Source organism: Globicephala melas, chromosome 7 (assembly GCF_963455315.2).
Source record: "Globicephala melas chromosome 7, mGloMel1.2, whole genome shotgun sequence".
In the NCBI taxonomy this organism is placed as follows: domain Eukaryota; kingdom Metazoa; phylum Chordata; class Mammalia; order Artiodactyla; family Delphinidae; genus Globicephala; species Globicephala melas.
The window spans coordinates 2,000,333-2,015,771 of record NC_083320.1 but is presented as its reverse complement, the minus strand read 5'-3'; the positions used below and the strand labels follow the sequence as shown (position 1 = coordinate 2,015,771).

Sequence of the window (15,439 nt, the reverse complement as noted above, 5' to 3'; positions counted from 1 at the left end):
CTAAACACAGAGAAGCTCAGTGGTTAAGTTACATTCGGGAAACAAGCGGAAGGGTCTACCTGAAAGGCGGGGGGAAAGCGTTGTTAACACGATGCCCCTGCGCCCCCAGCTCGCAGCCTAACTGCACCGGCTCGTTCTGTAAATCACGCTTTGGCTGAGACTGGAGAGACCCACGGCAAGTCAAGCGCTCGTGTCCGTGCCCTGAGCCGGCTTCACTGCGTCTGGAAAACCATCCCTGACTTCCCGTCTCCTTCCTGCCCCATGCGGGTGGGGTGGGCAGATCACGGCACGGGGCCGGGGCTCCAGGGCAGGCCAAGCAGGGGCCACGTGGCTGCCGGCGCTGGCAGCCTCTGTCGACTCGGCCCCCCATCCCTGGCCGGAGGAGCCTGGGCGTCGCACTGCGTGTCGGAAAGCCCTGCCTGCTGCCCTGAGCCACTGCACAGAGGGGCCGCCCTCGTCCCGTAGCTTCCCCGGCACGTGAGCCCAGCTCGTCACCTCTGAGGCCCCCTCCCACCCCAGGTCTTCAGTGGCCCGCGTGGGAGGGCGTCAGCGCACTGGGCACGGCTGACGGTCCCGCCACGTGCTGAACTCCAGAGAGCGCCACGGCCACAGGGTGCAAGGCGGCCCGTGAAAGCTCCCCCGGGTTCTTGTTCAGCTTTTACTAAAGGGTGAGGCTGCCACTTACGCTGGCAAAGTCAACCCCAGAAGACAACTTTGACCGAAGAAACAAAATGCTCAAGAGACTGACTGTTTCTCCATCCAGGAGGTATTCTGAATGCAACCCTGTTGAGGAATTGCTCTGATTTCAGGTGGTGGAAGGGCCGAGAGCCCCAGAGAGCCACACACAGGTGAAAACCCAGCCGTCCTTCTCTGCAGGATCTGTGGTGCGGAGCCAGGACGCCCCGGCCCGGCTCCAGGGACCATGTACCACCTGGCGCTGGGAGACCCCAGGGGTGCCTCCCAGGGAGCGTCTGTCCTGCGGTGGGTCAGGCGCTGGTCGAGTCTCTGCCATGAAGACCCGCGCCGACCGCACGCCTGGCACTTTGCCCACCAAGAAACCCACCTCCGGAAGCAGGGAGCCACGGCCCAGGTGGGCCTTTCGACATCTCCCTGCTTTTATTTTTCTTTCTTCTGAGGCTGCACCCAGTTCAGTTCCCTCCGGAACTGTCTCTGCACAGCCGATAAAAGCAGCTTCAAAGGACCCAGGCTCTGTGCCTCAGGGACCACACCCCGCTTTGGGGGCCCAGGGACACGGCGTGTGACTCTAGACCAGGGGCTGGAAAGCGTTCCTGCCAAGAGCTAGAGAGTATTTCCGTCTTTGGGCCACGTGGTCTCAACACCACCCTTGTCACGGGAAAGCAGCCTCACGTGATGCGTGAGCACATCGCCGTGGCTGTGTTCCAATAAAACTTTACTTAAAAAACACATGCTGGGTGGTTGAGAGTCCGCCTGCCGATGCAGGGGACACGGGTTCGTGCCCCGGTCCGGGAAGATCCCACATGCCGCAGGGCGGCTGGGCCCGTGAGCCATGGCCGCTGAGCCTGTGCGTCCGGAGCCTGTGCTCCGCAACAGGAGAGGCCACAACAGTGAGAGGCCCGCGTACTGCAAAAACAAAAACCACATGCTGGGACTCGGCCCATGGGCCGCAGTTTGCCAACCTCGCTCCAGACTCCTGTCATTACAACTCTGGTAAAGTTCTACCACGCATGACAACAGCCCCAGCTTTTAATGTTTCTCTGTGCCACTGGGACGCTGTCACAAACGTTCCCAGAATCTGTAAACACGAAGTAGAGAAGAGCGCCGTCTTTTAAACACAGCATCTGGGTCAGAGCAGGCCTGGAGTACGTGTTAACAATCCTGCCACGGGGGCCGGAAGTGGGGAAATTCCTGGTCCAGGCAGGGAGGAGGAAGAGAATGCCTCGGGGATCCAGGAAGAACTGTCCTCTTTCATCTCCACGCCCAGCAGATGTGGTCTGTCTTCCCAAAGGTACAGGCCACCGTGAGGGCCTGGCGGGGCTCCTCCACAAGGACCTCCATCATTCCAGGGAGGCTGGTTTTCAATTATTTTAACGAAGTTCTTGTCACATAAACTTTGTCTTCAGGCCAGAGGCCAGTTTCAGCCGTGGTCTCGGTATGGATTTTAAAGCCAAGACCATTTTTCAGTGAAAACCGCAGACATCTCAATGCAGACACCAGCTCATTCACCAAGAGCTCCGGCAGCCGTTTTGAAGCAAGTTCACGTTGGGGGGGCTTTAGTTCTCTGCTTTGAAGTATCGCTGAGCTATTGCATTTCTAATCCCCCCACAAAATTAAAAAAACAGCCCTGTTAGAATCATCATTAAAGGAAGTTAATACCAAGAGGGTCTCTGGTGTCTGTGCTTGGTGTGTGGCTTCACCCCAAAGCCAATCATAACGAATTGTAAAGCGCAGTTGATCCCATGTGTGGGTGTGTGGTAGGGTGTGTGTGTGTGTGTGTGTGTGTGTGCGTGCAGGGTGGCAGGTGTGGGTACATCGTCAGGCACGAGTGTAAGCAGCTGAGACAGCTGATGTACGTGTACACACATACTCACTGCCTTTTCCTGATTTGGGACCCTCTAGGTTGTAATCCCAAACACTTGCTGAAGTAAGAAAATCTGAAATGGTGCTGTATGCCAGGCGTGTGCCGAGTGGGTCTCCAGCACTGACTTTCAGTGAGCCCTGAGCCCCGACAAATGTCACCTCCCCTCGACGGGACCTGGCCTCCTTGCAGGTGAGAAGAGGGCTGACGGCGGCCCTCCGGACAATCCCACCGGCCTGCCTTCTAAACCCTGCAGCACCGCCCCACCCAGGACCCTCGTGCCGGAGGGAAGCTGAAAGCGCACCACCAATTACTAGGCTCTGCAGAAGAAATGGGAAACTGGCCTTACATTTTATTTCTAGAATGACATTCTAAGGGACAGCTTAGCCTGAAAATAATAAGATGTGAGTATTTGCTGGAGGCCTTCTCTCAAACCACTGCTTTAAGGTGAGTGTGTCCATGGGGTCCCCTGTGGCCTGCAGGGCAACCGAGGGCAGAGAGGGGTGGGCTGGGAGCTTCCCCGGGTAGCAGACCACTGATCGTCCGCTCACAAGGAGGCGAATGCGCCAACCCCCGAGAGAAGAGGTGGCCGGGTGCAGCCCTCCGAGTGGGAAAGCGGGGAGGAGATGGTTGTAGGGACGAGCAGCGTGTGTCCCAGAGCCTCTGCACCCCTGGGGCTCATGCCGGGGGTGGAGCTCAGGTGGGCAGAGCCGTGCAACCCACATGTGCAGCTGCCCGTCGCCCTCCTGAGGCCTCCTCTGGGCCCAATCCTGGGGCCTCTGCTCCGGACACCACACTGTGCCCGCCCCTCTGTCCTTAGCTCGCCGGCCGGGCCACACCTGCGGCCACGTTGCCACGGGGAAAAGCTGGGCTGGGCGTCCGCTGAGGGGCAGGCTGGGCAATGGGGCGGATGTCTCTGACGAGCCAGTTCCCGCTCCGGGAAGGTGGCAGTGCCAGGTGGTGCTATGGGGCGCTTACAGCTCCCAGAATCGTTTCTTACAAGCCACCCGATAACCTCAGGTGATCAGATTATGGGGCGTACCAACGTGCCGTCTCCAAAACTCACAGTGGAATCTAAACGCAAGAGCTGATTCAATAATCTGCTTCAACTTCTAGAAAGAAAGGAACTTTCGATTCATCCCCCAACCAGGGCCCTGCACAAAACCCACCGCACCTGTGGTCCGCACGCACTGGGGGCACAGCCTGGCGTGGCCAGCGGGCCGAGGCGCCGTCTTTGGGGGCTGAGCTCACCCACGCCGGGGCCTCCGCCGGAGCCGGGGTTCAGGCCGGGTCGCTGCCCCTGGGTCCCTGCTGCCCCTCCAAGTGCCCCGGAGGCATGGTCCACACACACTGGCCCCTGGAAGCTTCACCCACACAGGCCTCCTCCCTCACTGCCGTGCTTTTGGCTGGTCTCGCAGTTAAGCATCCCCAGCCGGGAGAGCGCCCGTGAGCTGGAAGCACCAGGCAGAGGCTACCAGCTGTGGCTTTACAGGAGGCTGTGGCCTGGGTGGTGCCTGACAACACCGTTGCAGTAATCACAGCATTCTGATCGTTGAGAACTTCCTTTTGTTGTACGTTGCGCAGGTTCTTGCTTTGAGGGCCACGGCGAGGGCAGGTGCGTTCCCTCTGGGATCTGGGATCTCCGCACACCTGCACGGTGGGCGTGGCCTCTGAGCCTCCCTGCTTTGGGGTCCCCCGCGTCCCTTCAAGACCCCTCTCCACCAGGACCGCCCGGCGAGTGTCTGGAGCACCTGCTCGTCCAGCAGCTGAACTCTGCTGCGAGTCAGAATCAGAACAAAGACGGTGATGACGGAAACTCAGCGGCCCCGGCCTGGCCATCCGGACGTCGGGACAGAGCTGGACCTGGCGGGCAGGCTGAAACCCGTCCACAGTGGACGCCGTCCCGCTCCTGCCCCTCTAGGCCCGGCCGCCCTTGCCCGCGGCCCCCCTCCCACTCCGGAGCTGCTGCCCCACAGGCCGCGGGTCTCCTCGCACTTGGCTCGCCCCGCCTCCACCTGCTGAGGTGGGGACGCTCCTCCCCCTGCCCCTGCAGCCTCCTGGAAGGGGGGGTCGGTGCATGCCTACTCCAGACCCTAACGTACCCTTGCCCCCTCCCGCCCCTGCACTCCAGGTCCCTCCCGTCACCCCCCAGGAGGCCCCGTGCCCGCCCAGCCTCCCACCACCGCCAGGCACCATCCTCGGGCCTTCACACAGGTGGCACGGAGGCTCTCAGAGCACGCAGCCCCCCCCACTGCTCCCTTAGTCCCCCAGCACTCGGCACCCCTTCCCTTTGCGTGCCCCGGGAACGAATGCCAGAGGCGGTGAGCCTGCCGAGGGGCCTGCGACCCACCCAGCCTGAGGAGCGGGGTCTCTGCAGGGCCAGGCGGGACCTTGACGGGGGGCGGCCCACCAGGCACCTCCCGGACCTCTCCCGCCGCCCCACGGGGATGCTCACCTGCCCGCCTGCACCCCCAGCTCCTGTTCCCCAACCAGGTGCTCGGAACCGCAGTCTTCGCTGTCTCTTCTCCCCACAACACTTTCGCTCCCGCACCCAGCACATTCTGTCCCCGCCCCATCCCCCCCCAAGGCTGTCCTTCCTGGGGTGCCAGTGGTCGCCCAGCTGCCACACTGGGAACACGTTCCGGCTTTCTGCGTGAAAATCTGCTAAGGCTGAGGGTCCCGAGCCCCACCTGGAGCCCGCTCCTCCTGGCGTGCCCACCCTCCTCCCACGCCAGTGCCCTGAGACCTTGCTGGACCCCCCGCCCTACTCCCCGTCCCGGCCAGGTGCCCTCAACCTTCCTGGGCTTGCCTAGGCAACCCAGCGTGGTCCCCCGACTCCCAGGACCGAGCCTGTCACCGAGCTGCTGCGAGACTGCTGCTGACCGTGCTGGCCAGGCCCTCGAAGGCTCCAGAACCGTCGGGGTCAGACAGGCGGGTTCCACCGTCAGGCCTGCTCCTGTGGGCACGTCACCCTCCCCGACACCCCATGCCGGCTCTTCCTCCGGGGCCTGGCTGGGAAGCTCCCTCACCTGCGGGCAGGTGTGAGTCCCCCTCCATCATCACATGCTCGCCTCACCTGCTCGGGGCCCTGCCACCCACGAGGATGGTACCGCGTGTGCCCCCTTTTATGCAAGTACAGTGACGGCTTGCTGAACACAGGATTGCGAAACTCTGAGTTTTTAGCTAATATTTTTTTGCTTCTAAAATCACTGCAGAATGTCCTCAGACAAACTCTCCACATAGGAAAAGACGTGGATGCCCTTAAAGAGATATAGAATCGCCTCTAGCAGTTTTCAAGTCAATATCTTCACAGCAGCAAGCGCTGGGCCCTCGGGGCACAACATTTCTGGAACAGATGCGCCATCGTGAATGCAGCCAGCGCCACCAAACTGTACGCTCGCACGTGGTTCAAACAGTATGTTTTATATATATTTTAGCACAACAGAAAAAACCTGTTAAAAAACCCAAAACACACCTTACGCAAGAAACAAAAGAGCCTCGACCTTCGTGCCCGGCTGGAAAGGTCAGGGTAAGTGAAATGAACCTGCCCAGCTGCTCAGTTTAAAGGCAACTCGCACTCACTAAGAGATTAAAGCTTCCACTCTCGAATATCCAGCTTCACCGCCATCTCTGATAACCTTTATGATATCGCATTTAAACCCAAACTACGACCTAAGAGCACGAACAATCCCAGCTCCATCTCTGCACTGCCGGGCGGCAGGTAAGTGAGGGGTTAAGAAAAGTGCATCATTATCTCCTGGCCTGGAGGCCTCAGCCCTGCTCAGCAAACTTCAAAGCCGCTGGCCTGGCTGGTTTGAATTAAGGTTCCCTTTTCTCCTACAAGTCTCCAAGCCCAGGAGAAAGTGCGGCTGCCTCTGGATTTCATTAGGGGCAATTTTCTTATCTCTTCTTCATCTCGGGCTTGATCTCCTGAAATGCAACGAGGCAGGCGTGGGTCTGAGCACAAGGTGCTGCCTCGAAAGCATGAAGGCACGCATGGCCTGGGGCCCCCGGGGAGCGGGGCAGAAGGAGGGAAAACGGATCCTGACCCTCCTTCCCCCATCCGATCGATGCCCAGGGAACCATAAATCGTAAACTTCAAAGTGCTACTTTACATTAAAATCAATAAAAAAAAAATCCTGAAACAATTTTCCTTTTCAAAGAGGCTATCTGAGCTTTACAAAGTTCATTCGATAGGGCGTCATCGTGTACATGCCTGGCAGAAGACTAAAACGGAATGTCAACAGAGACTCAGAGTGAAAGGTCCATCTCAAAGCTGGCGGGGTGGCGGGGTGGGGGGACCTCCAGGACCCGCCTCGCCTGCCCGCTGGGCCGGGTGCGGGCCTTTCCACCCCGATCAGAGTGCCCAGGGCACACTGAGACAGGCCCTGGGAGCCGATCCAGTCGGAACCTGGCCTGAAGGAAGACAGAACCACCGTTTTTAACGCTTTAATCCACAGTTTAAAGAAAGCCCCTCCTTCTCTGCCTTCACCAGAATTCAGCGACACTGGGTCCCCCGAGGCCCCAGAGTTCACTCGGGCTCTATCTATGCCTCTTACACGGAGTCCAGACCCTTTACCTCTAAGGAAGCGCCCTAAGAGGGCCGGTTCTCCTGGGGGAGGTGACAACGTGCTGGTGGTCGGAGGGCATCTCAGGACAGGCAGGGACAACCCCGGCCAGTGATGGTGGGTTCAGATTTCCTAAAGCTGATACTTAACTATGTACATGAGCAGCTTTCAGATGTGGTATCCGTTTGGGGGAGTCCTTCTCCCCTAAATAAGGGAGGGCAAATGTCAACATTACATTACGTCTGATCAAGAGGAAGAACAAACAACAAAATTAAACCACTGAGATCAGAGGAAAAAGTGGTCCAGGCGATGACCGGGGCAGGCCTTCTACGGAGGTGATGGACTCCCATTTGCACAGACCAGTTTCATCGTCGAGCCGTTATTTCTATGAACTAAGCGGTTGGGGAAGAGGCCTCATGTCGGCCGAGCCACCCTTGGGGCCAGGCCTTTGCCTCACCAGACCCGGACACCCACCCGGAGGCCGGGGACCAGGACCCAGTTTCCAGATGAGGGAAGCAGACGCTGCGAGGGGTCACGTGACCCATGACCTCTGCTGCCCCCCGTGCCCCAGCACGAGGCAGGGTCCTCGGCCAAACTTTTACGGGTGTGTCCTCTGCTGGAATCTCACCCGCCAGACACGACACACTTGTGCTTACACGCACACGTGCACACGCACCCACAGACACACACACACAACACAGGCGCACACGTGTCCACACAGAGGCGTGGGCATCACACATACACACACCACACACGCCTGCATGCAGGAAAGGAAGAGCACGTAGTCAAAGAGAAAAGGGAGAAAAGTCCTCTGGAAGCTTCATGGGATTCCAACGCCCGGTGCAGACACGGTGCTTTTAACAAAGACTGAAGGTCTGTCGGCTTCACCACCAAACAGAGCTCCCCTCCTCCCGAGGGGCCCTGGGACCCGCACTTGGGCAGGTGCTGACCCACAGGCCACTTGCTCCTCCTCCAGCAGGAGAAGGAAACCTATGCTCTGAGCACCCACTTCTGGCCACAGGAATCCCTTCAATCCGGCCCAGATCAAAGCAGAAATCACCATTTGATGACAAAGGCAAACACTGTGTTTTACAACATCACCCTGCAGCCGGAGTCTACCGGCCCCGCATAACGTGAAGGAACCGGGATGAATGGGGAGTCGTCTCTCGATTTTTATGTCGATAAAGTAGGGATATTTATTTCTGTTTCCCATTATCTCACAAAAGGTTTTGTGGAAGAAAAATTAGGAGATTATGAGCCCATTCAGATTCGAGCACCCGCTTTTCATTAACCTAACACTTTCTGACACCTTGCCTCGGTCTCCATCACTTTCTTACTGTTAAGACGCGAGACAGATTCCTGTTTTTCATTTAATGCACAAGACAGGAACACTGCAGACAGAAGGTGAGAAGACAGACTTGAAGATGCCACCTTTGGCTTAAAGAGCAAACTGGGAAAAGCCCCAGAGCCCGTTCCTCCAAAACACAGAGACAGAAAGGTTGGTCCCTGCAGGCGCATGCTCACGGCACTGAGGGCCCTGCCCGGGGACCGTGTCGGGCGGGGGGCGGGGGGCGGGTGGGGGCTTGCTCACGAAGGAAGATGAAGGTCAAAGGAAAACAGTAAACCCCGCAAGAGCTGGAGCCACCGTCGGGGAATTCCCGATTGTTCCCCAAATGCCCCATGGGGCAGGAAGCCGGGACTCTTACCTGAAGGCCGCCAAGTACTCTGCGTCTCCCATGGGGGGGTCAAGGCCGCCGGTGAAAGCCATGTTGACGTTGAAGCCCACGCCGGGCCCCGTGCCCACCTGCATGGGGGAGAGAGATGAGCGTCACAGACCATGACCCCAGCGGCCCTGCCGGTGCGCCCCTAGCCCGCCCGGGTCCCCAAGGCCCCGACACACGGCCTTCTACGATGGAGCATTTTCAGAGGCAGGGCCCCCGTCCCCCTCCACGGGTGCAGCGTGTGGGGCTGCCCTGCCCAGGGGAGGGGCCAGCAATGTGCGTCCACAGGGCCCTGCGAGCAAGGCTGTCCTTCCCAACTTCCTTCCCAGAAGGAGACCCAGAGGCAGACGATCCTTTTTCCTTGGGTGGGATTCCCCACTGTCGGGGCCTCTTTGTTCAGAGTGTGGGGCTCTGCTGGGGCATCGGGGTGTCCCACAGGATCCTGACACTCCGGGGCCCACTGTGTGGCACTGGACAGGCGAGAGGACGGCCCCCGCCCGAGGGACAGGACGAAAGGCGTGGCTTGGAGGTGCGTTGTGACTGCACACAGCAGCGCCTCCTGCAGGACAAGGGCACCCCACTCTCACCCGTTCATAAATCCTGCAGTCTGTTTGGATTAGAACCAGAATGCTCTCCTGTTTTCCATCTTTACTTGGAACAAGATAAAGCCCACGTGGGCACACGTGATGGAATCGAGGCTGACGGCTGCCCCCCATCGCCGCTGGGAGCCCTTGCTCTGCATTGCAGGTGTGGCCACACCTGTTCTCACGCCCCCTCCAAGGCCCAGCACGGGATGGAGCCCCGCTCACCTCGTCAGGTGCCCCGCTGCCCGGGAAGAAGTTCCCGTCGTCGTAGCGGTGCAGCGAGATGTACAGCACGCTGGGGTCACTGTAGAAGGCCTGCTGGGTCCCGTTCCCATGGTGCACGTCCTGGAAGGGCGGGGGGGGTGGTCAGGGGTGGGGGCTGACTCAGCGCAGGTGCCCTCAGGCCCTGGCTGATGAGCCCTGTAGGTCGGGGCCCTTGGGGCCCTGGGAAGAGAAGGAAGAGGCCCCAGGTGGCATCCTCCTCGCCCGCGCGGCACCCCATGGGGCAGGTTCGGCGGGTGTCTCAGCTTCCCCGGAGGCCGCGATTTTCCAGGCAAAGTCATTTGATTAATTTCTTGTCACAGCCTGGCGGGTGAGGGCCGGGGAGGTCGCTGACCACGGCCGTTCACCTGCTCCGCACCGGACCCTGGGGTACACGGGAGGCCGTCCCCGGGGTGGAGCGATGGGGGTGCCAGGGCCCAAACAGGAACGACAAGCCGCTTCTCCAAATCACAGTGACCACGTGTTGAAACGGGGTGGCCCGCTGCATAGAGCGTGCACGCTTGAGGGCCGCACACGAGTCTGTGATTTTAAACCCCGGGGAACTGCTTAGAATCCTTACCCTACTTATGAGAGCTACCTGTGCTCATCATAGAAAAGTGGAGGGACAGCTGCAAGTGAGGAACCAGCTGGGTCCCACTGAGGCCCACCGCCGCCGAGGGGCGCACACCAGGGCCTTGGCACTCACGCACCACTTGTGCGCTGTTCCATGTGACAGCGGAGCCCTTACACGCGGTTCTGCGACAGCACCAGACGGATCACCCACTTTCCGCAGTGCTTCCGGCACGCCCACCTTCTCCAGCACTCAGCTGTTATACGTGCCCAGCATCTCTGACTGCTCCACAAGGGGCGCTAAAGGAAGGGCCCCCTGGGGCCAAGGCACCGGCTGTGTGAACACCGGGCTCCGCAGTCCACGCTGTGCGGCCGTGGCACCCAAGGGCCCCTTGACCAGTGCCCGCCGCCCGGAGCTTGGGGGTGTCCTGGGCTGTGTTTTGGTGTTTCTCTTCCCAAAGGAGAAGGACTTCGCAGCATAAAAGGTAATCCCACCCAATGTATCTGATCTTTTTAACTAGAAAAAATGATGAAATAAATCTTAAATACCAAAGAGAATGTTCCCCCTGCCCCCTTCATATATGGCTTAAAAAAGAAGAAAAAAGTGAACACCTAGAATCCCCATGTCCAGCATAGGACTCCGTATACCTATTTTTGGAGTTCAGTTATTCTATAGCGTTTTTCATAGAGTTTACCTTTGAGGCAGTGCGATTGTCAGATGTGGCCCCTCCCAAGGGAAAATGGGAAGGAGGTTAAACCAGTGTCAATTGGCTCCCCTCTGCAGAAGCAGGGAGGGCCTTTACGCCGGGAGTGACAGTGATGCAAAGCTGCCGCGTTGGCTCGGGGAGGGCGGGCCACACCCTTGATCCCTGTCGAGGCCCAGGCTCCACCCCTTCCCGCACTCCCGCCTCCCAGCGAGGTTTTGCAAGGATTGCCCTTCGGCTGCTGCCCTCGACCACAGGCCTATTTCTAGACCCTTCAGGAGCCGGGTTATTGGCAGGATCGGGTTATTGGCAGGATCGGCTGGCTGAAGCTGTCAAACAGACTCCTAACAGGTTTGGGCTTTTCCTTTCTGCATCTTTGAGGTAGTTTCCAGAAAGGTAAGGCCCCCAAATTCCATGGCCAGTGGAGATGGAAAAGCTCGCCTCCGCCTCCCACTGTCTGCGGGGGAGACAAGGACGGGCCACTCACCCAGTCCACCACGAGGGTCTTGGTCACACTCAACCTTTGCTGGAGAAGCTTGGCTGCGACAGCCACGGAATTGAAGTAGCAGAACCCCCTGGCAGGTGAGAATCAGGAGAAATAGAGACAAATTCCGGGCTCTGATTAGTTTTTATTCAACGTGCGATAGAACATTCTAGAATCCCACGAGGGTCTAAGGCGGCGGTTTGGAAACGTTAACTGATGCTGATCACTGACACACACACACGGTCCCTGCGTGCAGGCCGCCAGCGCTCCCGGGGTGAGAGAGTCCCTCTCACTTTATGCCCCCAGGACGTCTCCCAGAACACGCACTGACCGACCTGTCAGAGGCACCGAGGCCCCCAGACACGGAAGTTACTCATTTGACTTTCTCACTGCGCGTCTTTCCAGAGTCTCAGGTGTATAACAGTGATTCTAGAGGGTCTCTGAGAGAACGGGAAAAACGAGCTGAGAAAGTGAGTCAAGTGAAAATGAAAATCTCCTAAACCTGAATTTCCCTTTGCCTGAATCACCAAAGAAAATGAGAAGCCCGGGTGGGTCTGTTTTCGGGCTGTAGGCTGCCCGGCGGGAAGCCTCGCGTCCCAGCAGCCACCGCCTCTCTGGCCGCGCTGGCCCCAGGACCGAACTATGCAGTCTCTAAGAGCCTCCACGGACGTGTCCCTCCATATTCCATCTCGGTCCATCTGCGCCCACCCTTCAGAATATCTGACAGCTCAGAGTCGAATTAGAAAGGTGACCTCAGCGAAATGCTACAATCAGCGCCTGCCCCTCGGTCACGTGGACTGTTCCGGGCCAGGGAGTGACCGCACGGTGGTGACGACAGCTCCCTTTACGGTGAAGGGTCCCTTCCTGAAGCCCGGCCCCGATGTCCTCACTGGGGATTCGAGGCGGCCGAGGGCTCCGCCGTCCATTGGCTGAAAGCCAGGCTCCCGGTCCAGCACCGCCCCCGCGCTTCCTGCTTCTCCCCACAGCTCTGTCTGCACCATCCGTGCTTCACCAGCCGACAAACCAGCGCTCATTCCCCCAGCCACCGCCCGTCCCCTCGTCCTGACGACCTACAACACGGTGTCTGCTGCAGCGGGGCCCGAGGGCGAGCCCCAGACATCATGCTCGCTGAGGGTTTTCTGCGTCCACTCCACGCACAACTGCCCGGGTCAAGTCCTGTGGCTGCCCCCGGGCGGCTTCTCCTCGACCAGGATGGACCCTGAATTTGCATGTCAACCCCGCCACCTCGGCCAGCTTCTCATGTGCACGGTCAGGGGTGTCTACAACCCGAAACACAGGCCAGAGAGCTGCCCCCTGTGGTCATGACCTTGGGACTTCTGCCTCGCGGTGCCAAGCCGTGAGCAGGTCACCTGGAAGGCCACCCGCGAGCAGACCTGAGGCCTGACTGGTAAAGCTCTAGAACGAGGAAGCACCAGAGAACTCCTTCCGGGGCAGCTGAAGTTCCCTCTCCCAGGCCAGACGAGACGACTCCTCTGGACTCGCTTCTGTACACACGGCCTCCCATTCTGCACACCTCCACGCGCCGCCCCCGCATCTCTTCACCGGGACCAACCCTAACCAACTCGAGCTGCACGTACGGTTACGCCCTGCTGGACCGGCCTCTCGGGGACCGTGCACGGGCAGGCTCGAGAATGCCACAAGTCCCCTGCCCGAGAGTGACCGTGTGTGTACTTACATGGGCGTGCTCTCCTCCGCGTGGTGTCCTGGGGGGCGGACCACGGCAAAGCCATTCTACGCGCGACACCAAAAAGGAGACATGGGGACAAAAGATTGGTTTCAGGTCAGTGAGAAAAGGCAGAGTGTGCGTGAGGACACGGTTTCCAGCTGCCTTGCGGGCGCACAGACGTAGGGCAGGATACAGGGCTGGCTGTGAGCACTTCAAAGACATCTAGGTCCCTTCCCTGAACGAGCCCTGCTGGTTATCACAAATTACTAAGATAAAAGGTGAGTCCGTCCCCAATTTTCTATCTTTGACAGCCTGCTGGCAAGGCTGGGAGCTGCTCAGCTGGGGAAGCAGGGTAGGAGTGGAAGGGGCACCGCGGCCCCGCTCTGATCGTAACCAGCCTCCCCAGGAAGCAGCTTGACGGGAGCCCTGGACGCAGATGAAACGGAGAAGGCTCGGCCGCTGCACAGATGCTGTGCCCTAGTTTGGCCTTAACGTGAATCTCTCTGCTGTCAGTGCAGCTCAGTTCCCAGGGGACTGAGCGAGGCAGAAAACAATCACTAACGCTTAGAAAGAAAATCTCAGAGGCTGGAGAGGAGCTTCAGTCCCCACCCCTGCTTAGGACCCCTGAGTCACTTATGCTTTAAAAGAACCATCCGCAAACCATCCTGCAGCCACCATAATAAAAATGGTTTAGACCGGCACCCCGGGTCTCACAAGCGCAGGAAGCCGTGCGATCGAGGTCTGTAACAGAGACCCATGGGTCGCGGACCATGCTGACCGGGCGTGGGAAGTGTACCCAGCCGGCTGCAGAGACCAGCTCAGGGGGGGACGGGGGGGCACACTTAGTGGGAGCCCCGCCTCGGCACGCTTGGCGCTGCCAACTATCTCCCCTCTCCTGCACAGGACCCAGCGCTGCGGTTCTGCATGGGGACGTGGGCCCCAGGGGTCCCGTGCCCCGGGGGCCTTTGCATAGCAACCCCAAGGCTCTGTGCCCTTCCTGCGGAGCTGAGAGCTGACCGGCGGCGGGCAGCGATGGCGGGTGGCCTTCGGGTACGGTAGCAGGAGGAGGCCCGGGCACACACGTTTGCAGGGAAAAGGAAGCTCCGTGTCAGTGCCCCGAAGAAGCAGTAAAACTTATCAATTTCATTAAACCTCGACGTCTTTTTAACACCCGTGCAAAGAGGTGGGGAGGCGTGCAAATAATCCGCGGGGCTGTCACCTCAACGAAAACGACAGACAGTGGCTGTGTCAGGGGTGGGATTTGAGCTTTCCCGTGAAACCGAGAACTCTGGACAACTTGTATTCGGCCCAGCTCTTCCCAGCACTGAGAAGACCTTCCTGATGAGATGGGTGGTGACATTCATGGTTTCAAAGATTGGTGATGCTTTGGACGCCGTATAATAAAATGTGTCCAGATTTGGAAGACCTACGTGATCCAGTGAGTCCCTATTTCCAAACAACCACGCACTGTGCAAACGTCAGGATAAATGAGCGGCTCCACGTGCGAGGCCGACGGCATTTCTCGCACAGGAGGACGAGCTCGCTGACGCTGTTCTAGGGGCCACACTGTAGCTCATCTTCAAGAAGCTGCCACTTGTTGAATTTTGGCAAAGCGTCAAAGAAGAATGCCCACAATTATCTGGAAAAGCTCTTAAAATACTCCCCATTCCCCAGTTCTGCACCTGCGCGAGGCCAGATTTTCTTCGTGTGCTTCAACTAAAACAACACGTCACCAGACACGGAAGCGGAAGCAGGTGTGAGAGTCCAGCTGAGCGACTAAGCTCTTATCATTATATTTAAATTAATAAATATTTTAAAAGCCTCCGTTTTAAACTCTAGTGAGTGGTCAAGGCTGATGACACAACTCATAAAGACAAAAGCTCTTCGGGATTTTTCAGCCACTGTAAGAACGTAGCATGTTCCCGAGATCGAATTCTTTGAGAAATGCTGTATCATTACACGTGTTTTCACAAGCGTGGGAAAAGTCCCCTTGGGTTCAACAGTGATGACAGAGCTGGGTCCGCTCATACTCCCCATCACAGCCACCAGGTGCCTGTCCAGAGGGGGAGCGAAGCGGGCAGGCTGTCCCTCCCCACCTCCTCCTACCCCCCCACCCCCGGGCTGTGTCCTCCCAGGACCCCTCCCGCTGGTCCGCACTGACCTTCAGTTCCCCTGTGGCCACCTTGAAGACCAGCTCCACCACGCAGCCCACAGCCAGGCGGGCTGCCCCTGACGAGTGGACCTCGTTCCATATGGTGTCACTGTCTACCTGTGAAGACATCAGGCCCGCAATAAGGCCGGCG

At 58.7% G+C, this 15,439-nt stretch overlaps 1 protein-coding gene across 6 annotated transcripts in view; it reads right to left on the bottom strand.

The window, feature by feature from the left end:
* The window catches only part of HDAC4 (histone deacetylase 4), a 287,553-nt gene that overhangs the window by 18,520 nt on the left and 253,594 nt on the right, over window positions 1-15,439 (bottom strand). For all 6 annotated transcript variants that reach the window (XM_060301614.1, XM_060301612.1, XM_060301615.1 and 3 more), the window contains 5 exons: window positions 15,298-15,405; window positions 13,146-13,201; window positions 11,453-11,540; window positions 9,656-9,775; window positions 8,832-8,929 (listed from right to left, as the gene is read on the bottom strand). In XM_060301614.1, coding sequence (XP_060157597.1) covers window positions 8,832-8,929; window positions 9,656-9,775; window positions 11,453-11,540; window positions 13,146-13,201; window positions 15,298-15,405 — 470 coding nt within the window. The remainder of the gene's footprint in view (window positions 1-8,831; window positions 8,930-9,655; window positions 9,776-11,452; window positions 11,541-13,145; window positions 13,202-15,297; window positions 15,406-15,439) is intronic.